The 23,548-nt window shown below is 51.2% G+C and overlaps 1 protein-coding gene across 44 annotated transcripts in view; it reads left to right on the plus strand.

Annotated features, from left to right (window-relative positions):
* The window catches only part of CELF4 (CUGBP Elav-like family member 4), a 318,992-nt gene that overhangs the window by 26,237 nt on the left and 269,207 nt on the right, over positions 1 to 23,548 (plus strand). Inside the window, exon 2 of one of the 44 annotated variants that reach the window (XM_073006380.1) lies at positions 19,325 to 22,296. The exons of the other annotated variants lie outside the window; for them this stretch is intronic. Coding sequence (XP_072862481.1) covers positions 19,325 to 19,914 — 590 coding nt within the window. The 3' untranslated portion in view covers positions 19,915 to 22,296. Of the gene's footprint in view, positions 1 to 19,324; positions 22,297 to 23,548 lie in introns of those variants that run through there. 44 annotated transcript variants of the gene reach the window in all.

Consider the following 23,548-nt stretch of genomic DNA (forward strand, 5'->3'; position numbering starts at 1 on the left):
CTCCCACTCTCTAGCTGTGTGACCTTAGGCAAGTGGCTTAACTTCTCTGTGCATCAGCTTTCTCTTTATAAAAATAAAGATAATAACAGAGCCATCGTTGAGGGTTATTAGAAACATTACATGAGATAATATGTGCAAAGCTCTCGGAGAGGCTCCCAGCACACTGTGAGCTATTAATAAACATTAGCTGTTACTGTCGTTTCCAAGAGGCAGTGTGTCTGCTGTGCAGGAGCAGCCTTGGAGAAGAGTCTGCCATGTCGGGGAGGGCGTTGAGAACCCTGATGAGACTGAGGATTGCTTCATTCTCAAGCCTGCCACCGTTTCCTGAGAGCAGCAGGGTGGGGCGGGGAGGGAGCTGGTGGGAGCAGCAGGGGTCCCCACCAGCCAGGGAAGGAGACTCCACAGAAGAGGGGTGCTGGGGCGAGGAGGTGCCAGGAGGGGAGGCACACGGGAGGTGGCGGGAGGGACGGAGCAGGAGTCCCGCCTTAGCATGTTGTTTACAGCCTGGCTCTTCCTGTCGGGCGCTGGGAAACGTGCTGCTGAGTGAGGGAGACAGAACCCCGTGCGTAACTGCTTCACAATGTCAGAATTGCTTTCTATATTCGCTAAAGCACCAGGCCAGCTATTCCCTCACACTGCCCTCTAGGATCTAAAGTCTCACCTGGGAATGAGACCAACCCACAAGCGACAATTGGAATGAAAAAGAATCAGAGCAGAGGAGGCACCTGAGGGAATCACTAGTCCCAGGCAGCCATTTTAACACAAATCAATTCAACAGGTATTTGCTGAGTGAGTGCCTGCTCTGGGTAAAGACAGCGTTGTGGGTGCTTGGGGGATTCAAAAAAGCGAAAAGGCAGGAAGGAACCTCTGCCCTCAAGGTGTGGAGAGCCAGAGAGGCTCCAGGCCTCAGCAGCCAAAGGTGAGACGGCTGGGGAGACGATTACACACAGGATCCGGCATTTGTAACGGACTTTGAAGATGAGTGAGACCTTTCAGAGAGCAAAACAAGGTCCAGAGAGGTTGGACAGCTTGCCCAGGGCTACACAGCCAGTGAAGACCCGAGCCAGGTGCAAGGTCTTTCTACTATGGAGAGACAAGGAAAAAGGGATGCATCCCTAGGCACACAGTATAGAGAACAGGGCCCCAGGGGTGCACACAGGAGAGATCCATCCCCTGGGATGAGGTGGCCGCCCTCCCACCTCGCCATCCCTCTGGCCTCCGGTAAGGTCCGCCCGATGCGGCGAGAGGCCGCCTGTGTTTTCAGACGTGGCCAGCAGAGGGCACCAGGACTACTGCACAACCCGGACCAAGGAGTTGGCCGCCCCCAGTGCTGGATTCAGCGCCTGGGACTCTCCGGGGCACCGGGCACAAATGTCTGCCCACTCACACAGCTCCGTGAGGTGAGCCCATGATGGGACACCAGGTGGGGGAGCCACGCCCGCGGCTTCCATGTGGACGGTAGGGCTCCACGGAAGCAGGCCTGGTTGGACAAGAGAAATCCCAAGACCCTCCCAGATCGGGTGGCACCTCAGGTTGAATAAAAAAGGTTTCCCCCAGGAGGAGCTTGTGTCTGGTGGACATAAAATGAGTGTATTTTCTTTAGTTTCCTCTCAGAGAAAGCAAAGGGAGGGGTTTCTCCATCTGTCACCACCTCCGGGGCTCATCCCCAAACCCCTACAGGCAAGCAAGGAAATAATATAACTCCACACGTCAGGCTCACGTGTGGAGTTGGGGTCTGAGATGGTCCCCCAAAGACCTGTAATTTTCATGTCCTTTTGCAGAGGCATGACAGAGGAACCATGTCCTTTTACAGAGACCCGACCGGGAACTGGCCTCCCTGCCTTAATCATAAAGGCCATTTGAAGTTAGCCCTCGGATTGCCCTTTTGCAGAGAGACACCCCCAAGGACTTGCTGGGAACTCCTTCTCTTGGATAGAGAGCACCATTCTCCTCCGAGAATGCCAGGCCCTCGGCATGTACACAAGGCCCCTTCAGTCCAGCCTGGGTGCGATTTCCCAAACTCCAAAGGAATCGGGTCCAAATTCGGTTTTTCTTCTTCCTGCTCTGAGAACCAGCCTATGTTTGGTTTGGGCAGTGACAGTTTGGAGATTCAAATGAAAGTCATGATCAAGGTGGTGATAACTGAGTGCACAGCAGAAAATGTAAGGGGAGAAGACAAATGGAAGAGGAGGAGGCAAATGCCAGGGACAAAGAGGCGAGGGCACAGGAGAAAGCCCAGGCAAGGGCTGAGTGGCTAGAAGGGTCAGGAAAGCCAGGCTGAGGATGGGTGACCTATGACACCCGCCAGTCGTGCTGTGGGACAGTACTAGGGGATGTGTTACATCAGATCACATCTGTCCTCGGCTTTATGTGAAGGAACCTTGTGAGTCAGCTAGCACCCCGTGGCAAGGTGGGGCATGTCCTCTCTCCCTCCGCAGAGCACAGCTCACACCATTGGGAGGTGTTGTCCAAGCCTCCCTGCGGGCCTGGGAGTTTTGTGTGAGTGTGTGAAAGCCTGGGCTGCCTGCACGCCAGCCTGTGGCTTTGGGAGGTGGGGGTGATGGTGATGGCCGTGGGTGGAAGGGAGCAAGTGCAAGACGTGCAAGGACTTGCTGCCCGGGGACCGGGGCCTGGGGCTTTTCCTATCTCAGGTGGGCCACCACCTCCCACACGCTCCATATCTGCATCTGTAAAATGCAAATAGCAATCTCTGCCTCACCCATCCCACACAGATGTTGTGATGCTCAGATTAGGCAAAAACGTGGAGAAAAGGCACTAACGAGCAGCACACAGGTGTCCTGCGTAGACCTGTAGCTGAGGACCCCTTGTCCAGGGCTGAGAAGATGACTGTCGCTCAGGAAGTTCCCTTTTGGGAGGGAGTAGGGGAGACAGAAAAGTACATAGAAGAGAGTCAGATTCTAGAGAAGAAAGAGTTTCCAGTCCTTCAGGTTCCAATGCACCATTTGCCCTAATGCCTGTCCCTTGGGACTCTGAAGACCACAAGCCTTATCCCACAACCATTCTGGCCTGTGCAGTGCTCAGCTTTCCCTGGGGAAGCCTGTTTGCCACCCCACCCCTCCCATCACCCCTCCAGGGAGTATCCTCCCACCTTCCCCCATTGCTCCAAACAGCTGTGATTCAGAGAGAGTCATTTCCAAGGAAACCAACAACAACAACAAAAATGTCCAGGCGTCAGGGGAAATTTCAACCACAATGCAAGTGGTTCCAGAGGAGCATTGACGGCACCCAGGACGCAGCTTGGGCTCCCGGCACTGTCAGCACCAACCTCAGAGGAAGAGACATAAACAGGACATATGTGCAGGGGCGTGGGGAGGGAGATGGATGTTTCCCAAAAGCAGGAATTAAAGTTTTCAATAACATTTGTTGTTCAGCCACAAGGCTCTCGAGACTAGAGGAACCCAAAAAGAGATCAGGAAGGGTTAGCAAGGACCTTTTTACCCGGAAGTGAATCATGTTCTCTCTCGCTGCATGGCCAGTGTGGATCCAGGTAGGGATCTCCACGCTCTGTGATGGCAGGGTTCACCTGAGCAGGCTCCTCTGTGGCCTGGCCTCCTGGTGGCCGCCCCACTCCCCAGGGGTGCTCAGAGCTGGCTTCAATCCCACATTCAGAATGTGGCTGCTTACTATCTTCGGAGCTCACGGTATAGATAGACGCTGTTAAGTAATACACTTGTATAAATTACCTAACGGCCCATGTGTGCACACAGGGGAGCGTGCACCCTGTCAAGTGATGGGTTATGCGAACTCTTCCTGCTACTCCCATGATCACTGTATGCTGATATGATAAAGGCAGCTCCTGAATTTTGCCATATGGATCTCAGAGTTGTGTGGGTACCGGGAGCTGCTTGCAAAGTCTGCAACCTCGGATCCCTGGGCCACTGGTCTTTGGAAGAGGAGCAATTGTCTTCAGAATTTGTTCCGGACAATGAATTCAGTCTTATTTTAACATTTTGAAATGACTGACTAGGAAAAACCACAAAAAGACAATAAATAATGCCAATAACGTATGTACCATCGTGTAGATTTTAATGTAGAGAGTCAAATTCTGCCTGGTCCAAATCATACAGAGACATTATTTTTAATTCCAGAATCACCAATTAGATAATCCTCCATAGTGAGGGAGGATTTCCAGCATGGTGTTCTATTGTTGGAGAAGACCTGGGTGCAGGGAGGCCCACCTCCCATCCAAGGCCACGCGGCAGCTGGGTGCCTAGGACTAGCTGTGCCTTCAGACAGCTTCAACAATGAGGAAATGAGTGCAGAGGACAACTTTCCATCAACCTGCTGTGTAGACATAGCAAGCTTTCGGGACATAGCACCTCAGTTTCTCTTGCTTCTACTGGCAACATCAGGGTTCCACGACCTGGAACAGTCCTGTGCAGCCCTGGCCCCTGCTGGCTTTCAGAAGGGGTTCTGTAAACACTGGGCTCTGTGAGGCGTGTCACCTCGTCTCTAAGGCTGAAACCGACCAGACAATAGGCCAGAGCAGGAAGTGTCTGCATTCATACCCAGTCCTCTGCCTTCCCTCCCTTCTCTTCCCCTCCTTCTCTTCCCCTCTGGCCCTGGGGATGTATTTTGCATCCTTTAAATGATCTTGTTTATTCTATGTGTCGGAATATAGTTATCTGAATATTAATTATGGCTTTAGTGAAGTTCATCGGTTGAATGCAGGAATTGAGAATTCCTCCTTCACTTTCAGCCACCTGCTTTGATTTCTCTGTTTATCTGCTTGACTGAGCTGAAATCAGTTTCTGTAAGTGAAAGTCGGCTGCTTGGAGCAGATGTTAATGCTCAGAAATAGTGTACGGTCTGCTATTAGCATAAGTAGCATGATGCTAATAAATAGAGGTGTGCGGGGCTAGTGGCAGTGGTGCCGGTGGGGACCGAGGGACAGTGGCCTGCCCAGTGACAGAGCCTATGCCCCACCCAGAGGAAGAGGGAGAGCCCCAGCCTGGGTGCTGGACACCTTCTGCCCAAGCCAGCCCCGCCCTTCCTCCTCCCCAGCACCCCAGTATGCAGCCAGCTAGGGGCCGATGATTAATGACAGCGAGGACTGTAACCAAATTGTAGTGCCATTAGCACCAAGTCACAACTGACAACTAGATACATCATCTCTGAGCTTTCTATCCAGCTAACTAATTTAACTATGTGAATACGGGAAACGCTGCTCTGATGCCATAAGGCAAATATTGCCAATACCCGGGAGCCTGTCAGGAATGAGAGACGGGGAATCCATCGGGGCCCAGCGGCCAGGTCCACAGTCCTGGCTGGGTCAGCAGATCTGTCTTCATGGCATTTGCACTTCAAGGCTCTGGAATAACTCCGCCATACACCCCACGGAGCCAGGACCAAATAATCCATCAAACCAAGCCCCCAAATCCAGGACCACCCCCACTGCTCTCCCACGACATGGAGATGACAATGTTTCCTTCCAAGTCAGAGAAGGACAGATTTGGTCACAGCAATGCATTTCTCCCCATCCCCGAATTTCTCCCCATCTCTGCAGCTCCCCACTTTCTCCGGGAGAGGGACTTGCAGGAGCTCTGATGAGATACAGGTGGGCCTCCGTTCTCACAGGAGCTGCTCCCGAAATAGTGAATGCAAATTGTTATTATCTTCTTTTTTGTCATTTTACAATGAATCTTATTTGAAATGTGCTGTGTTTGCTCATCAGAAGAGCCTTATAAGGAATCCTTTTAGAAATAAAAGAATCCTTCTGCCATGTGAATAGTTGCCCTTTAATTCATCTGCTTTATGAGCTTGGGGGCGCCACACAGCCATGTTCTTAAGCCAATCCCTGAATTACCAGGTGATTTATTCTCTGAATCAGAAGGGCCCCCACTCAAATCACCCCCCAGATGTATGGGCCAATGGCTGGGGAGGTTGGGGGGCCAAGACATTGACTCCATGTTAGAAACTCCAGATTCCCAAGTTTTTCACCTGCCGTAGTGGAGGCAAAAGAGAGCCTAACAGGTTCTCTGTGGCTCAGCAAATCCAATCTCCTCTCTGGGGTTCCCTACTCACAGTCAGGGAAATGAGGACAAGCTCGTGGGATAATGTCTGTGAACCAAGACAGGAAAACTCAAAGCTCTCCAGCAATGGAAGGAGACATTCGTGCGTAAGCAGCCATGTACCCGCAGCCGCGTGCCTGGCTGAAGCACAAGGGCATGGTATCTGGAGTGGCTGGGCCAGCTTGCTGGAAGGCTGCATTCTGGAAGTGGCCGCCCACGCCAGTAAGCTCAGAAGACAGTAATGGCAACAACCCAGATAATTCTGGGAAATTTAGCTTCCATGAGAGAGATCCAGATAATGGAGATGGGAAGAAAGACTTCGGCGCCTGAATAATTGTCCAGCACCCCTCTTTCCAGGGCAGCCACTTAGACAAGAACTTTAGGTCACTGACAGTTACCTAAATAGATAATTCATGCTTCATGTAAAGAGCACTTTCTCCTTGGAGAGGTTCTCTCTTCTCTTCTTTTGTGTAAAATTTGCAACTCCCTTATGAGTGCAGGAATTATTATCCCATTTGGCAGATGAGAAAACTGAGTTTGCATATATGTTGAATATGGGGCTGTTACTTCTATAGACAGCATGCTAGGTTTATTTCTGTCAGAAAATTAATACCATGTCACCTGACCTTTTGCTTTTTTTTAATTTTCTACTTTATCTTCCAGAACATAAAAAGTCAAATCCCTGACCCAAGTGATCTAATCTGTTTCTCTCAGGTGCCTGAAAGCATATGTTTCCTGTTTCCCTTGAGGAGGCGATCATCATTTCTCTTAAATGTCTGGTCTTTCATCTGAATGCTGTTTCAGATGTTAATGGGGTACAGTCTCCCCAAAAGATAGCATCCATCCCTCCATCTATTATTCCACAAACCCTGGGCAAGGGTTACAAAGGTGACTGCGATGTAGTCCCTGTCCTCCAAATGCCTACAAAGAAATAAAGTACAAAGCCACATTTCCCCAAACTGCCACAGGAACACACATTCAAAGTGCCGGGATGTTCAGAAGAAGAAAGGCTGTCTCCTGAGGGGCTGACTTGGGGAGCTGCTGCACGGGGTGTCCTTCGATCCTGGCCTTGATGAATGGATATGATTGTGAAATGCAAAGATCAGCAGAAGTGCCCTCTGCAAGGAGAAAGCGATTTGAGTAACAGCAGAGAGGTGCTAGGGAAACAGTGCAGGGCCAGGTAGGCCGGCGGCGGACCCCTAGTGGACATGGTGGAAGGGGAGCTAGCATAAGCCATCAAGGGTCTGGACCCAAGGCCAAGGAATGTGCGCCATAGGCGATGGACAGGGACACACACTCATTCCCTTCCTTGAGATTTCTCAGCGTTAACAGACCAGAGATTAAGACCAGAGTTAACAGGGAGATCCTGTTGAGGGGCCAGGGCAGCGCCTCACTCTCTCACTACCCACAGTGACCAAAGCAGACCTGTGCCCTGCCTTCTCACTGTCCTGCACCCAAGGACCCTAACTGCACCCCGATCTCAGGGTGCTAGAGGTCTGGTCCCCTCACGCTCAGCTGCATCCTACATCCTGAAAGCCATGATGGAACGGCCCCTCTATCCTAGCACAGGAGAGTGCCACTTCCATGATGGAAATCCTCCATTCCCAAACTTCTCACCTCCAAAGACACTATTGGTTCCACCCACCCCACCCCACCCTCAAGTCCTCTACTTTCTTAAAGGCTTTGCCTTTAAAACAAACTGCTGTTATTAAATAAATAATTGATTTCCTTCCCCATTTTTTATTAATCAAAGGCTAATCAGAGCTGCAGATCGGCATGCGACAACCAGTGTTAGCCACACGGAGTGGATATAATTCTTGCTAAAAGCAGCGAGGTGCTATTTTTGTTTTCCCCGTGCAGCCTCATCAAGGGGACATGTGCAATTTCCATTAGGCTTTGTGAAGCATCAAGAAAGAGCTGGGACTCTGGGACTCCAGGGCGGCAAGCTCAGCTAAACTGTCCACACCCTCAAGGGACCTTGGGGGGCTGCAAAGAGGCAGTATGAGGACCAGTTTCCTGCTCAGTGAGGAGCAGCTGGTGGGGGCCCAGTTGAGCCTGGAACCTGGGATAGAAGGGTCTCCCAGTACCTGCAGAGGTTGTCAGGACAGGCAGCCCCGGCCGCAGAGGGCTGCTCTGGGCAATGATTCAAGCTGAACCTTGTCCTGGCCTGAGGCTGAGGATCCCCAGAGCCACCGACAAGCCTGTGACCTCACCCCATCTTGCTCTCCCATGGGTGACTCCCACCCCAGCTCCTGCCTCAGCAGATAAGATACCTGCTTACCCCACCCCTCCCTCACCTGTGCCACCCCCGAGCTTAAAGATACTACTGGCAGCATCAGGGTTCCACGACCTGGACCAGATTCTTATCAGTCTTTTTTTTTTTTTTCTAATCCTGCTGACTTTTTCCCTCCCTTTCTCTCTCTCTCTCTCTGTACTTATTGATCCCAAATGAGGAAAAAGTCTATTAATCCTAAACCCAGAGAAGATTAGAGATAGGGCCGAAAGGGCTTGTCAGGACAGAGCTGCACGGGCATTATCTCCTAGGAAGGTGACCACGTCACTAGCAGAAGGAGGAAGGAGAACAAAGGAAAGGAACAGAAAGTGAAACAAAGAGTGGCCATCCCAGGAAGCAAATGTGATCCCTACTCCATTGGACTGAGGGGAGCTATCCATTCCCAACTTTGCACCCACCTCTTGATTTGGGAGATGGAACTGGGGTGGCAGGGGGTAGGGGGAGTGGGGAAATACAAAGATGATTATAACCCACCCCCATTCTTAAAGTGTCTTGCTGGGCAGGCAGGAGCTGGTGGATTTTCTTCTTTCCTGGGGCCACAGAGATTTGGCTCTTGCTTGGAGTCACCCACAATCAAGAAAAGCACGGGGTGATGGCATGGCTCTATACACTGTGGAGCAGCCTACTCTGACTGCTGAAGCCAGATGACCCACCAGAGACCTTAGGCAAGTTCCTTAGCCTCTCTCTGCCTCAGTGTCCTCCCCCATAAAATAGACACAATCATTGCAACAGCCTGATAGAGTTGTGGTGAGAATTAAATGAAATCACCCGTGTAAATGAAGAACCTGTGTACGTGTCAGTCTTATTATGAATAAATACTTTTTATTATACTTTCACCCGAAGTGCAGGAAGGCTGGACTGTGGCTGGAAGAGAGTCTGACCGGCTATCATCTCTGCGGGATGGCCTGGGTAGCGCGGTCTCTAGGGACAATACAAACGTTCAGCAGTGCTCCAACGCTGATGTAACCAAAGTGTTTGGTTCTGTGCGGTAGCCATTGTCCGTTCTATGAGTGGACCACACAAAACACCTCAAGGACCATTCACAGTAGCCCCTCGGGACCAAGCTTGCAGGTCTCAGCCCTTCTGGGTCTTGCTCTGCACAGAATCAGAATCTCTGTGGGTGAAGTCCAGGCACCTACATTTCTCAGGGAGAGATATGGAGGCCAAGGAAAGTCAGATTCCAGTCCAAGCTCCAGTGGCTGTTGGGTGGTAGCTGGTTGCTGACACCCCGTGAGAATAGAACCCAGGTTCCTGACCCCCTACCAGCACCACGTCACACTTTCCCTCAAAAAATTCCTCCCTGGCTTGTCTAGAAGTCTGCCAGTCGCTTGCAAAGCAAATCCAAAACTATTGGCTCCCCTTGGCTGTAGGGAGGCCAGGCAGCAGACTGTCTCCCCTATTGGAGCTTCCTTTCCTACTGCCAGTCCCCCAGCCTCCATTCCACTCACCAGTTTCCTCCATTTGGGAGCTGGTGCTGAGCTACTGGATGTGCCCTGGTTTGCGTGCTCCTCCACGAGCTCCCTCAGGCAGTGGGTGTGGTATGCTACATCCTGCCACACCTGAGCTCCTTGAGGTCAGAGACAGTGTCATAAGTACCTCGACCCATGCAGTCTGGGTCAGAGCACTGGACAGATAGTGTGCCTCTGTGTCCTGCTCACCAGGCACACCTCTCACCTCTCAGGCCCTGTTCAGAGGCCCATTGGATCAGAGGAAGAAGTCCAGGTTACCCATCCAGGCACTTCCTGAGGACCAGATACATGTATAATCTCATCTCTTCTCCCACAGATGCAAGGAGGCTGGTACTATCACCATCCTCATTTTACAGATGAGGACAGCAAGGCACAGAGCACCTGAATGACCTGTCCAGTAAATCCCCAATTTGAGACCTTGGTTCTTAATCCTTTAGTACACCACCTCCACCTGGGTCGTCCTACCCTAGAGCCTCCATCCTCTGGGAAAGTAGCAATTTGGGGTAAAAAAAAAAAATAAAGGAATGAGCTAAGAGCAGATGGTTTGTTTACTGTTTATTACCTACTTGAAATTATGACAATTAGCCTCCAAGTTACCAATTTACAGAAGAATAACAGCAAAAAAGGGTACTGCTGGTACCTCCACCTGGTATAGTGGAGGAAAATGCTGCTGAACTAGGAGACTGTGGTGTTGAGGTTTTTCAATCATTAGTATTGTTACTACAAAAACAATACATGCAGTCAGTAACAAGTGCAAAGGGGTATACAGTGAAGTGTGATTCTCCCTCCCACTCGAGACCCCATCCCAGTCTCCAGAAGGTGCAGTTTCCTGTGTATTCTTCTAGAAATATCTCACATACAGGCAGGCACACACAAACACACCCACACACACTTTCTGTTGTGGAAACTGGAATGTGCTCCCCACACTGCCATGCACCTTGATTCCTGACTTTGCAACGTATCTTGGATCTTTCCAAATCCGCATGTATATAAATCTACTTCATTCCATCTAGTAGCTTCATAGTATTGCATTGTCCAGAAATTCACTAATTGCCACAGCCAGACCCCCACTGATAAGACATTTAGGTTGTTCCTGGTTTTGTGTCTTCTTTTATTACAAACCACAGTCAACATCCCCGTGAGCATCCACTCCATACATGTATAATTCTACCTATAGATGACATTCTTGTAAGGAAAATATTTCAATAGACATAAGCATTCTACATTTTGATTGATATTTGGCTCCAGAGAGACTGCACCAATTTAAACTCCCATTAAATTTTCTTTGTTGGATTTTCTGTTTCCTCAAACTCCTTACTCACATTATGTATTATCAGAAAATGCTTAATATTTGCCAGGACGTGAGTTTCAAATCTTCCCCTGATAATTAGCTAACTGTAAGACCTTGAACAAGTCACTTTGCTTTCAGGGCCTCAGTTTCCTCACCTGCAAATTGAAGGTCAGGAACCTTTTTAGCTCTACTGTCTGTGATTTTAAGTATCTATCAAGTGTCTGCAGGTGTTAAAACTGTGCTAGGACCCATGAGTTCTCCTAGCCCAAAAGAACTTAAAATCTGGTTGGAGAGCTAGAACACACCCAGAGAAAATTTAAGGAGCAACTTGGGATAGCCTGAAATCAAATGCAGTGCAGCTTAGTCTGCGGGCCTATAGAAGGTCATGGGAAAGTGATCAAAGGCCCAGTGGTCGGGGCTGTCATTGGAGGAGGTAAAGCATGTGTGGAAAAAGGAGGAAAATGCACAGAAGGGGTTGACTGGAAATGAAAAGAAACATCTTATCCCACCCCACAGCCAGAGTCTGGAAAGCCAGCCTGCGTTCTCTCTCCCCAAACCACCCCACAGTCTGCTTGTTTTTTCACCACTGACTGAAAGTATGTGAAACATCAGGTTTGTCTCAGAGCATGGTTTGATGTTCCGGTTCAGTGAGGATCAGTTCTTTTCCCAGCAGCTTCACTAAGTACTGAGTTCTTTGTGGAAACATCAGTTCAGTTTACTGTTCTGGGGGCGGGGGGAAATTTACTGCACATAAACCTTGATTACCCCAAGTTCTTGGAAAATGGAGGGTTCTAATTAATTTAGTTTTCTGAGTAATGGAGGGTAAAAAGGGTTTGGGGTTTCAGCTCATTCCAAGAATAACTTTAGAGGCTCGAGCTCCTCTCCTGCTTGGGTCAGTCTGGGCTGGTGACCCTTCTCCAGTGCTGGATCCAAACTCATGGCCAGCACTTCTCAGGTCAGTTCTGTGGTGGCTAAGTTGATATCAGGGAGTGCAGCTGGCATTTTTGGCTTCTGGTGGGCTCTCCAAAGCACAGGGCTTGCTGTTTTCTTCTTGATCATTGTGCTCGTTTGCAGGCGATTTAGCTTATATTCTTGCAAAGAGGATGGGGGCAATGGGAAAACCATCGCACAGGTTGAGGGTTCTGCTAAATTGATGTTGTTATTTGGGGCTTACGTAAATAAATGGCATTGGCCACGGTTTGTTACAGCTGGAGAGGCTCCTGGTTTACTGCCCATTTTATAGATAAGGCAACTGAGGCCCGACATGTGGGGTGGCTTGTTTCAGAGCTCTCAGAGAATCTGTGTGGTGACCACACCTTGCAAATCCAGGCTTTCATAATGGACAGGTTATGTGACTTACCCAAGGTCCCACAGCCCACGAAGGGTAGAGTTGGGATTCAAACTAGGCCCCATTGACACCAAACTTCTCCCAAGAAGTTCCCAGAAAGTGCAGGGACCCCTTTCTCCCTGCACTTTAGAATCCCTTTGTCAAGAAGGATGCCCAGAGCTTGCATTTTAAACCTGACATGATCCTGAGGCAGGCTGTGGTGTGACAGGAGCTTCTCTGCAATAAGCTGCCTTCAACGGTTCCATTAAAACATCATTCTTATGGTATTATCCTACTTTCACACAGGTGGCTTTAGCCCAGGTCACTCACCTCCCAAGCGCTGAGTAGTACTCACTAGGGGAAACTTGAAAATCTAATACCTTTCTGGCCCCTACAGGACAGAAATAGGAAGTCACTAGGAAAGAAGGGGAAGAAGAGGAAGTCACTAGGGAAATCAGAAAACACCTTGAGACAAATGAAAATGAAAACACAACATACCAAACCTTATGGGATACAGCAAAAGAAGTACTAAATAAGTTCATAGCAGTTAGCATTGACATGCTTTACTCACAGCCAGGCAAATGCAAGTCACCTCTCCAAACACAATTTTTGTCTCCTTTAAGGGTTGCTTGTGGGTTGAAAGAAAATGCATCCTCTAACACCCTTATAGGATGCCCCACACTGAGACCAGGAAATCGTCCCAGCCTTGGCCCTGCTACCATCTGGCCATGTGACATTTCTTTGCTGCTGTTCCTCCAGAGGTAAAAAGATACAATAATTTCCACCCCACCTACCTTCCTGGACTGCAGGGATAATTGAGGTCAGTGGTGCTCAAACTTCAGTGCACCTCAGAATGCCCTGAAGTTCTTGTTAAACACAGTTGGCTGAACCCCACCCCAGAGTTTCTGATTCCAAAGAGAAGTAAGGAAGGTTTAAGAATTTGCATTTCTAATAGACGCCCACAGGGTCTTCCTGCAGGTCGCAGCCACACTTTTGAGAACCATTCCTCTATGAGACTGTGAACAAGGGATCTTGTGAAAGGGGTTTTTAATAATTATTTTCGATTTTGTAAAATGCAGGATCCTTCTTTAAAGGTGAAAAGTACCATTTCCTCCCTTCCGCATCATGTCTGATCAACGTAAATGTTCATAAATCCCATTCTCTTGTCCAGGAAGCTATGGAAGGTTGACCTATCGGCCAGTCACCAAGGGACCCTAATAGTCCTTTCCTTCCCTCCCCTCTCCTCTCCTCCCTCCCTTAAGAAAGGTCAGCTCTAGAAACCAGAAGATTCTCCCTAAGAAATGTGAAAATATTTGCTCAAGTTCACAACCTGCTTGCCCTCCACCCTCCACCCTCCACCCTACACCTGCACAAACCTAGCCACAGACACAGAACCCACACCTATGCAGACATGCCGGGCAGCTACCACTCCCCTCCCCACACCCCAGAAAGCCCCCCCAAAGGGCGCCAGGAACACCGCTGGCTCCCAGTCTAGGCGTGGCCAGGCCTCCTCTAACACGGGGCTATTGTCTGGTGTTAGAAGGAAACACATTAGAAAGGATTCCCAGAAGTCATTAACCCCAAATAAGAAGGGCCTGTTGTTGGTTCCTTCTGGTGAAGACAGATGTGAAAGGGCAGGGCCTCTAAAAAGAGCGACAGGCCACCGTCCCTCCAGGCGGGCCAGGGCAGTGCCATCCTCAGAGGGCGTCCAGGGGATAGGGAACCGGAGCCACCCTGTGGTCAGCTTAAGAGGGAAGAAAGGGGGAGGCAGAAAAAGGGATACCAGAAGGGTGGTCTGCTGCCCAAGCAAGAGGCCCCTAGGAAAGAGAGAGAGTTAACAAAGGAGAAAGGAGAAGAGCAGGCGGCAGAGGAGAAAGAGAGGGCCGAGGGCGAGACGCTTCAGGGAGAGGAAGCAGGACGCAAAGAGCGAAGCGGGAAACCGAGAGCGGGACTGGTGCAGCCGCCGCGACCCCCGCGCCCCGGCCCAGTCGGGCAGCGCCCCCTTCTCCTGCTGGGCGCTGCGGTCGGTGCCGGGAGCCACGGCTGGGGCGGGGAGGGCGTAAGGCGCAGCTGCGCACCCCAGAGCCCCGCGGCTGGCGGCTCGGGGGACGCCCGGCGGGGGAGCTTGGGCTGTAGGCCGCTCCCTCCGCGTCCCCGCCCTTAATGGCTCGGTAATTGATTGGCCCCGCGTCCCGTTTTCACCGCGGGCGGCCGGCGCCAGAGGTCGGCTAATACCAATATTTCCCACGGCTGCTCCGCGGTGTGGATCCTCCCGCTCCGGGGCTGCCCCCGCCGGCCGAAAATTTACCTTTGGTTTAACAAGAAGTGGGAGCTGAGTCAGGGATTAGGGCGCGTCAAGTCAACACAAATAAAAAAAGTGGAGAGGTGGGAACAGGAGAGAACATCCGTCACTGCGGGACGATCAAGACAGCCTGGGGTTAATTGTGGGAAAGAGGAGAGAGGAGGAGGCAAACAGAGACAGGGATTTTAAAAGACCCTGGACTCCTTATTCCTGGAGTTGGCATTCGAAGCCATCTGAAATCAGCCATTTTCCTTCTTCCCGCCCACCTTATCACCCTCGTCCTACCACCCACCCGCCAGCACCAAGACCACAGGCCCCTTCAGCCTGACTGGCTTCCCTGCCTGCCCTCTCCGAGATGGGTATCTGGTCGTATCTTAAGAGGCCTTTTCTCTCCAACCCGATATGACTCATTCAAGGCAGGGAGAAGAACTAACATTTATGGAGGTATTGCTGTATGCCAGGCACTGTGCCTGATGACAGTCAAATATTATCTCATCTAACCTCCTCAGAGGCTCCATGGGCGCGGAGCGCAGTGCCTTTCTGGGATATCCATGGCATCCAGGCACCTCACGAGGCTCGCACACACAGCCATCTGCTGGGAGGCAGAAAGCATGGACAAATGAGTGGCAGTGACATGCAAAGGGCAGGCATTTGGGGGCTCAGTGAGCCTGAGTTGCAAGAAGCCACATGCTCATTTCTCCACCACCCTCCTCCCACCTTCACCTCTGTTGGCTGATTAACTGTAAATGGATAGATCAGCGGCTCTTTATTAAAGACAGTGTGGAGACTCAAGTTCCATGGAAAGGCAGGACCAGAAGGGACTGGTGGCCTGAGAATTTGTTAGATAAAGGACTGGGAAGCCTAGAAAGCTCCATAAACAGGCTCCTCTTAGCAGGCCATGAGGTCTCAAGACCCATTCCACTCACAGCCTGAGCTGCAGGATTTGCCGGTGGGCGTCCTATGATAGGCCTGAATTTCCCAGAGCCAAGCATGGGCCCAAGTTTTGCCACTTGTTCTCCCAGCAGTGATACTCCCCCCGCAAGCCTGTCTCCCCAGCCGGGGTCACCAAACTTCTTACCCTTGGTCAGGATTACAGGCTTGTGGCTGAGGCTCCCAGGGTTAGAGACACGTGGCAGGTACTAGGTGCTGAACGATGGAGCTTCTTCCTTGGGCCTGTCTACCCCTGGAGGGGTGGTAAGAGATGGGAAGGAATTTCCTGATATCCCAAAAGAACATCTGAGGCCCATCTGAGGCCCGTCTGAGCCCCTCTCCTGGCCCCAAGAGAGACCTGGGGAAGCATGAGAATGGATCCATTCACTTTTGGATCTGTCACTTTTCGAGAAATGCCCAACAACCGAGCCTCTGAAGACTTCTGGATCCATGTGGTCCCAGTGTCTGTTCCTCATCAGATATAGACTATTGGAGGGTCCTAACCAAGTCCACGTGAACGTGTGCCCAGCCAGGTGGTGAGCCCCTCAGGGAAACAGAAAGGGGGAGCACAGAGTGTCTACCCCACCCTTCTCCATGTGGTTGTGGCCAACAAATCTCTCTACTGCCAAATGATCACAGAACAATGCAAGAAGATTTGACAAAGAATGTGGCCCCCTGGTTCTCCACACTGGAAATTCTGCAGAGTTTGGAGACAGAAGCACTCCAAGTCAGGGGACTAATGGGGGATGGTTTCATGGGGGAGGGTGGATGGGTGGGGAAGGGGACAATACAATGCCCAACTCTCTTGAGGCAGGCCAAACCAATGGGGAAGCCTGGGAGATTGGGTGCCACCCCACAGGGTGGGCTCAGAGAAGAGAGAAGGAAGCCAGGGAGAAGAGCTGTGGCCCAGGGCCTCCAGAGGGCTCTGCTGCCCTGTTAGCAGGTGTGAAGGAGTGATGGGACCCCTGGAGCTCGTCTCAAGCAAACAACCCTGCACCCATGGAAAATTCCCCTCATTGTTTCCTCAGCTCTCCTCTCAACGTGTCTATTAATGTGACAAGGATATTGCATTTCACAGGCTCAGTTCATTGCCCCCAACTGACATGCACTCGTGTGTGTGTATGTGTGCACACACACACACAGAGCTATCCAGTCAGACCTGGCAGGGTCTCAGTGGAGAGATGACAACATTTTCCCCTTAGAGACAGTTCCTTAGTCCTAATTTCAGTCCCTCTTCTGTCTCAGCTCCAGCTGGGTCCTGGGCTGGGGCCGGGCAACAAGGAGATGCATGGTCCCTGTCATCTGGAGCTCACGTCTGGCACAGGTCAGAGGCAGAGAAGAATTCACGATGGTCACTATGCTAACTCTTAGATTCTGTATGACAAGATAGGGAAAGAGAGGGACAGGAAGGAGCGCTGCGTGTTGCACCAGTCAGGACGAGGTGGGACTCATTTAGAAAATAATTTAAGAGCTGTCCTTTACTGAGGCATTACTGTGTGTGCTGGGCATCTGGCTTCTGTTATCTCATTCAACCTTCACATGTGCACCAGAAGAAATGCCCCATTTCTCCTCTCCTATTAGACAAATGCAGAAACTGAGGCTATGGAAGGTTATGAGCAGGGGTTAGCAAGCATTCCCCACTCTTAAACTCACTGGGTGCTGAGTGACGGTAACCCGCTATAACCAGGTACGGTGGAGGTGGAGGAGACAGCAAAAGTTCCTTCGAGACTTAAGAGAACTAAAGAGGGAAGCTGGATTTTTCTGTACCTACTCAGAAGATGCATGAGATAGTGTCCCCTGCTCTCTGTGACTGTCACTCCTCAAGCCCTCCTGCCTTCATGGCAGGATGAAGGACAGGCTTTCACAGGCAGACGGGAGAGGCCAGGGTCACCGCCGCCAAAGGCTCGCCCAGTGCTGCTCCTGCAGCCCAGACGGCTGCTCTGATCCTCCGCTGAAAATGTCACACAGGAGACAGGCACGCTCTGATCTTCAGAGGGCTGTGGTGCATCTGTGATGACATGTGGGCATCAAGATTTGCATATTTATTATAGATAAGCTGTCAAAATGTATGTTGTCAATTTCACCTTATACTCCAGATTTAATGGTGCGCGTAGAGGACAGAAAATCTTTAATATTAATATTAATATGATTTTAGATTATAAGACCGCATTGTAGATATCAATCAGCGAACCCTTAAGGACATGTCACTCAAGTTGATATAGTTTATAGAAAATTAATGTAATCCATCCTGTATGATCTATTGCAGGGGGCATGAGGAGAGAATAGAGAGTGTGGGGGGCTTGGGGCAGAGGGCTGGGGGACCATTATTATTTGCCACAGTTCTCCATACGTGCTAATTTGTGTTCGTGCGTGAAACATCAGAGAAGGGAATCTGCCGATCTTAGACTTGGCACGGACCTCAGAGATCAGCAGCACCAACTCTTCTACTTTGCTGTGAGGAAGCGAAGGCCCAGAGAGAGAGTGATAGGGCCACAGTCACTTGGCTAGTTGGTGGCAGGTGTGGTTGAAGGAGGCTTCAGGCCCCCCAGTGTATGTCTGTCCCCCAACCCCGATACCCTCCCCTCCCCCACATCCCATCCCCTAGGCTGCTTGGGCAGATTGCTTCTTCATCTGTTTGGAAGGATCCTGAGGGACCCCTCCCCATGCCAGGGGGTTTGGAGGGCCTTGGCAATGTGCAGAGGGGCTTTCCTGATGATTGCAGAAGTGTCAGGAAAACCCCAAAGTCCCCACTGTCCATCAGTCTGCATTCCAAAGCCTGAGGCCCTGGCATTGACACTCTACTGAAATCATGGACTGAACACCTACTGTGAGCATAGCAGTGTGATAGGGACAGAGGGACAGCCCAGAAATACATGATATCATAAGACTGTCCTCTCTGGATAAGAAGGGATAATCCCCCAAATGTCTTAGGATCTGAGTGCTCTGCCCAAGCCCTCACAGGCCTAAGGGGCTTTCAAAATGGGCTTTTGGTTACAGGAACCAGCCAGCTAGACAGACAGCACCAGTGGCTTCTAGGCTCCCGGCTCTGCTCTCAGGCCCTGTTATCCCCCTACCCACCCACCCACAATCAGGAAAAACACCTTTTTTCCACATAGCAACCCGAAGCCTGTTACCCTCTGCCAGCTGGGTCAAGTGGTAACCCAGAGACACAGCTCCAAAACCTGCTCGTGAATGGAGCAGCTATAGAGCAAAGCTTGCTCAAACAGTGCCTCTCCGGGCCTTCATTTCTACATTCATGAAATGGGAAGGAGAAGACATGCCCTATTTAACTCACGCCTTCCTGGGAACTTGCTCTGGAAAGTGCCAAGTGCACACTGCACTCTGGCTTGGTTTCTATGCCTCTGGCCTGGACCCCTGCTCCCCCGGCCAGGCCCAGGGCCCAGCACATGGGCAGAGAGGAGACACTGTTCCCCAGAGCTGGGGCCAGGGGGAGGAGCAGCCTATTCTTCAGTAGTGAGGCTCAGTCAATTTAGGGGCCCCGAGCTTGGGGTGAGAGAATGCAGCCCTGGCAGCATGGGATGGCCTCCCTCATCTCTAGGACTTTCCACCTGGCTTGGGTAATGCAAGCTCTCAGGAAGCCCCAGTCTCCCCCAAGGAGAAGATGGTGACGTCCTGGTGCCTGAGTGACAACAGCTACCCTCTCCCTCCAGTTTTCCCAGGTCTTAACAAGGAACCTCTAGTCTCCCACCAGTCTGCCAGTTCAGGAATCTGCTTCTGTCATTCCAGTCCCTTTTCCCAGCCCAGGCCCCCTGCCTCACTCCCTCCCAGAGGACAGGAATCAGGAAAGTCCTGGCTGGGGCAGTTCATGACCACTAGAGTTTATGTAAATCCACACTGCTTATCTGAAGTAAGGCAGTGCCCAGCGAGCTCCATAAATCACAGAGGTGCAGAGCATATGCGAGCCAAGGCCCAGGCCACTGTGGGGGACGCTTGCAGCAGGGGCTCCTCAGTGACTCCTAATGGGCCCAGCCAGTCAGACGTACTCCTGGCTGCCCACAGATCTCGGCATCTTATTTACATACTGCTGCAGACTGACGAACACCTGAAGCATTTTTCATCCTGTTCAAACTACAAAAGCCACCTCGGGTACTTCTGTGTTAGTGCTTCCGTACAACGGCAAAATGCTGATAGGAGGAATTTTTTTTTCTTTTTTAATCTTCCACTGAAGCCTCCAAGAAAGATGACCTGCAGAAGGGGGAGGAAGGCGCAAACAAAGCCAGACAAAGTGAGGAGGGCACGCCATCCTTGAGCACACTTCTTTCTCCTGGGAGATGCAGCAAGTCGGGCAAGGGTTTCAGTCCAGGAAAGCATGACCACCACCCACCTGGCTGGCTCAGGAACCCCCAGCTCACCCCCACACCTCTCTAGGGACAGCTTCTTCCCAGCTGCTGTTGTGGGTCATGGCTGTTAGAGATTTACAGCTGATGAATGCAAACCAGAGCGTCCAGGAAGAAATGAAAAGCAGGTGGGGTTGGAGGGGCATTCCCAGCTGTGACCAGGCCCTTGGAGGCTGTCCATCTGTCTGTGGGCTCTCAGGACCTCCAGGTGGAAGCTCCTGGGAGACAGATCTTGCTCAGTTCAATTCAAACTCAAGGATTCTTAATCTTACGCTTTCAGTCCCCTGGAGGAGGGGGCAGAATGCATGATCAGTTTTCAGAGCTTGGACAACCCCCTGTACCTATAGGCAAAATTACTTGTGCGTGCATGTGTACATACATGCATGTGCATGTATGGAGACATTTTTCTAGAATCAATGCATGTTAGTGTCCATCAGATTCTTAAACCACAAAGAAGACATCTAAAACTGTAAGGAACCACACTGGGCCACCCCTTGAGCTGTTCAGCTATAGAGCCGAGGGCCTCAGGAGATAGCAGACTACCCAGTGTGGGGAGCATACACACAGGACTCTGCACTTAGTAAATCAAACTCCAACCTCAGCAAGATTGCCTGAGGTAGGGCATGGGGATAGGAGGGGTGCTCTTCAGGCCCCAGCAGCCTTCAGGACTCTAGGGGGCTTTGTGCCCTGGGAGGGAGGCCAGAAGGACGTCCAAGCTCACTGTGGCTCTGAGCACATGGGTTCTTAGAATCTCTGATTCTCTATTCCGCCTTGCCTGCCTGGAGATTGTTTTCTCTCCCTGACTCCTGTCTGTTTATCTCTGTGTCACCAATATCTGTTTTTATATATTTTCAAGTCCTTTTCCTTTGTTTCCATTAATACTTCTTGTTCAGGGGAGGATAAACAGGGTCATAATCACGCTATAAAGCGAGCCACGGGCTGTGTGTCGCTTATTGCCCAGGGGTCTGCTAATTGGAATTTATAAAGTTCAATAAAAACTATAATCCAATAAGGGCTGAAACTCTTCTTCATTTATCTTAGGGGAAATATTGCTCCTGCCCGCCCACCCGCCTGCCTGCCAGCCAGCAGTCAGAAGCCAGGGAGCAGTCACCCAAGGGGCCTCCCCTGGGGGCCACAGCATTCCCTAAGTGACCAGCCCTGTATCTCAGGCTGGGTGGCCTGGACAGAGGAAAGAGGGAGCCTTGCTGGTCAGGTCTCCCCATGGCCCAGTGCCACCCACCAGCTCTGGTGGTTGTGCTTTTGAGACTTGACAGGGAGGAGGACCCCCACTGTTCTAACATCATCTGCTGCACCATTACAGACTCACCCCCAGTTATAGGTGTCCCCACACCATGCTACTGCCTCACACACACACTGAACTACACAGCCTCTGGAACACAGGTGATCTGCCACAGGGAATCCTGTGTAAGTGCAGTGAATCCTAAACCTAGGATGAAAGGTGCCTGCTTCCCTGACCCTTGGAGGTCCCACAGAGTGAGGTGTCACCATGAGGTGCCCACCCCAACCAGAGCTGGAGCCATCTTTGTCACCCAGCTGTGCCTCATCAGACACCCACCAGGAGCCCTTTCCCAGACTTGACAGTGAGGGAGACAAGAGAAGGCGGGGAGAGGGTGCCACAGCCACACTGATGAGCCATGCCCTGGAGACAGTTAGACAGGAGTGTTAGACACGGGGTGACCAACTGTTCTGGTTGGCCTGGGACTGAGAGGCTTCCCACACATTTGACTTTCAGTGCTAAAACCGGGACAGCATAAGATGAGAGTGACAGAGGGAACCATCCAAGCAGTGGGCTGAGTGGTAGGGTAGCGGATGGAGCTCAGCACCAACAGGCAGCTCCTGGAGGACCCAGCCCTGCCCCTGCCCAAAAGCCACCCTGGGAACTATATCACCATGTGCCAAACGCCTGCTTGCAAAACACCTTGCAGTTTCCCATTACCTTCCAGAAAACCCACACTTGAAAAGTAAAATAAACGCTCTCCAACAGGAATCTGCCTGTACCCCAACCCCAAATGAAAAAGCTGGCCCCTTGCTCAGACTTAGCTCTGGACATTCTCTGAGTGGGGAGAGGGGACAGGACACTCAGCCAGCCCTGTCTTCCAAGCAGGGCATCGGGAGAGAGGGACCGACCCCACAGCATTCCTGGCTCTCTCAGTGCTAAGTAGAAGGCAGAAGCCTGCAGAGCCACTTGCCTCATCCATCCCTGTGCTAGGATGGGGCATGCATGTGCGTGTTCATCTATGGGAGGGCAGTGTGATACCCAGAGGTGAAGGCACAGTCCCACAGCCTCTCAGGGCTTCCCAGTCTGCAGAGAGAGAGAACACAGGCTGTGTTATTGTCCTAATGCAGCTTCTTGGGGAGGGAAGTTGTGTCAAGTATTAAAATGGGGAGGAGATCCCAGCCATGTGCCCCGGGAGCTGAGCTACACCGCTAAGGAGTGCAGCTGTTGGGAGTCAGCACCCCATGCCAGCTGTGAGGGTGAGCCACCCTCTCCGAGCCCAGGGCCCTCAGAGCCAGCAACACAAGGGAAATAGCTAAAGCCTTGGAGCCAGACCTGCCTGGGTTCTGAATTGGCTTTCTGCCACATATATGTGTTCAGCCTTGAGTAAGTCATTCATGGTCTCCACGTCTCAGCTTGAGGAATAATGCCATAAATTATATAAAATGCTGACCACAGTGCCTGGTCCACAGTAGTTAATTCCTGGTCCTGGTAGTTAATTCTCACTACTATTAAGAGTAATTTATATTTTGTGTGAAAGCCCCAGATGGAGATAAGGGTCAGTCTGTGGCCGGGGCGAGGGCTCTGTCTTCCCCAAGCTCCCTTTGCTGGCCAGGAGCCAGGCTAGTGTTGGCACGGGGATAGAAGAGTTAGTGACAACTAGAGTTAGCAGGGCCCCTGACTTGAATTTTGGAGTCAAGAAGGAATGACAAGAGGAAAGGATGCTTAACAGTGGTGGGGTGGGTGGTTCAGGTGGACGGGAGGAGAAGCCTCCCAACAGAGGAAACGGTATGTGCACATCCTGCCCCAGGGCCAAGAAGGGAGCAGGGACGAGGCCTTGTCTACCAGGGGGCAGGAAGGGATGTTGGGCTCTGTGATTAGGATGATGGGAAGCTAGTAAATAATATTTTTTGCCAGAAAAAGCAGTTTGCTATCTGAGACTGAAAAGGTCTAATACCCTAAACCCTCTGAATCCATCTCCAGCCTCTCCACACACTCATCAGACCCTCACCATCCACATTCATTCATTCACTCACTCACTCCACCAAAGTGTATCAAGTGCCTCCATGTACCCAGCCCAGTCTAGATACTGGGATGCCACAATTAAGAAGGCACATCCTGCTTTCACTGGGATGAAGTAGTCTCATCCAGCCTGGGCTCCTGCCTTTGCCCTCCACCCACTCCAGCCTTTCAGAACCTGGCCAGTGTTCCCTAGCCCCTCTGCAAAGCTCCATCTGTCCTTCCCAGTCAGCATTTACTGGCTCTTCTTAGTGGAGAAATAAAAGAAGCAGGACACCATGCCCACGCCC

Source organism: Chlorocebus sabaeus, chromosome 18 (assembly GCF_047675955.1).
Source record: "Chlorocebus sabaeus isolate Y175 chromosome 18, mChlSab1.0.hap1, whole genome shotgun sequence".
In the NCBI taxonomy this organism is placed as follows: domain Eukaryota; kingdom Metazoa; phylum Chordata; class Mammalia; order Primates; family Cercopithecidae; genus Chlorocebus; species Chlorocebus sabaeus.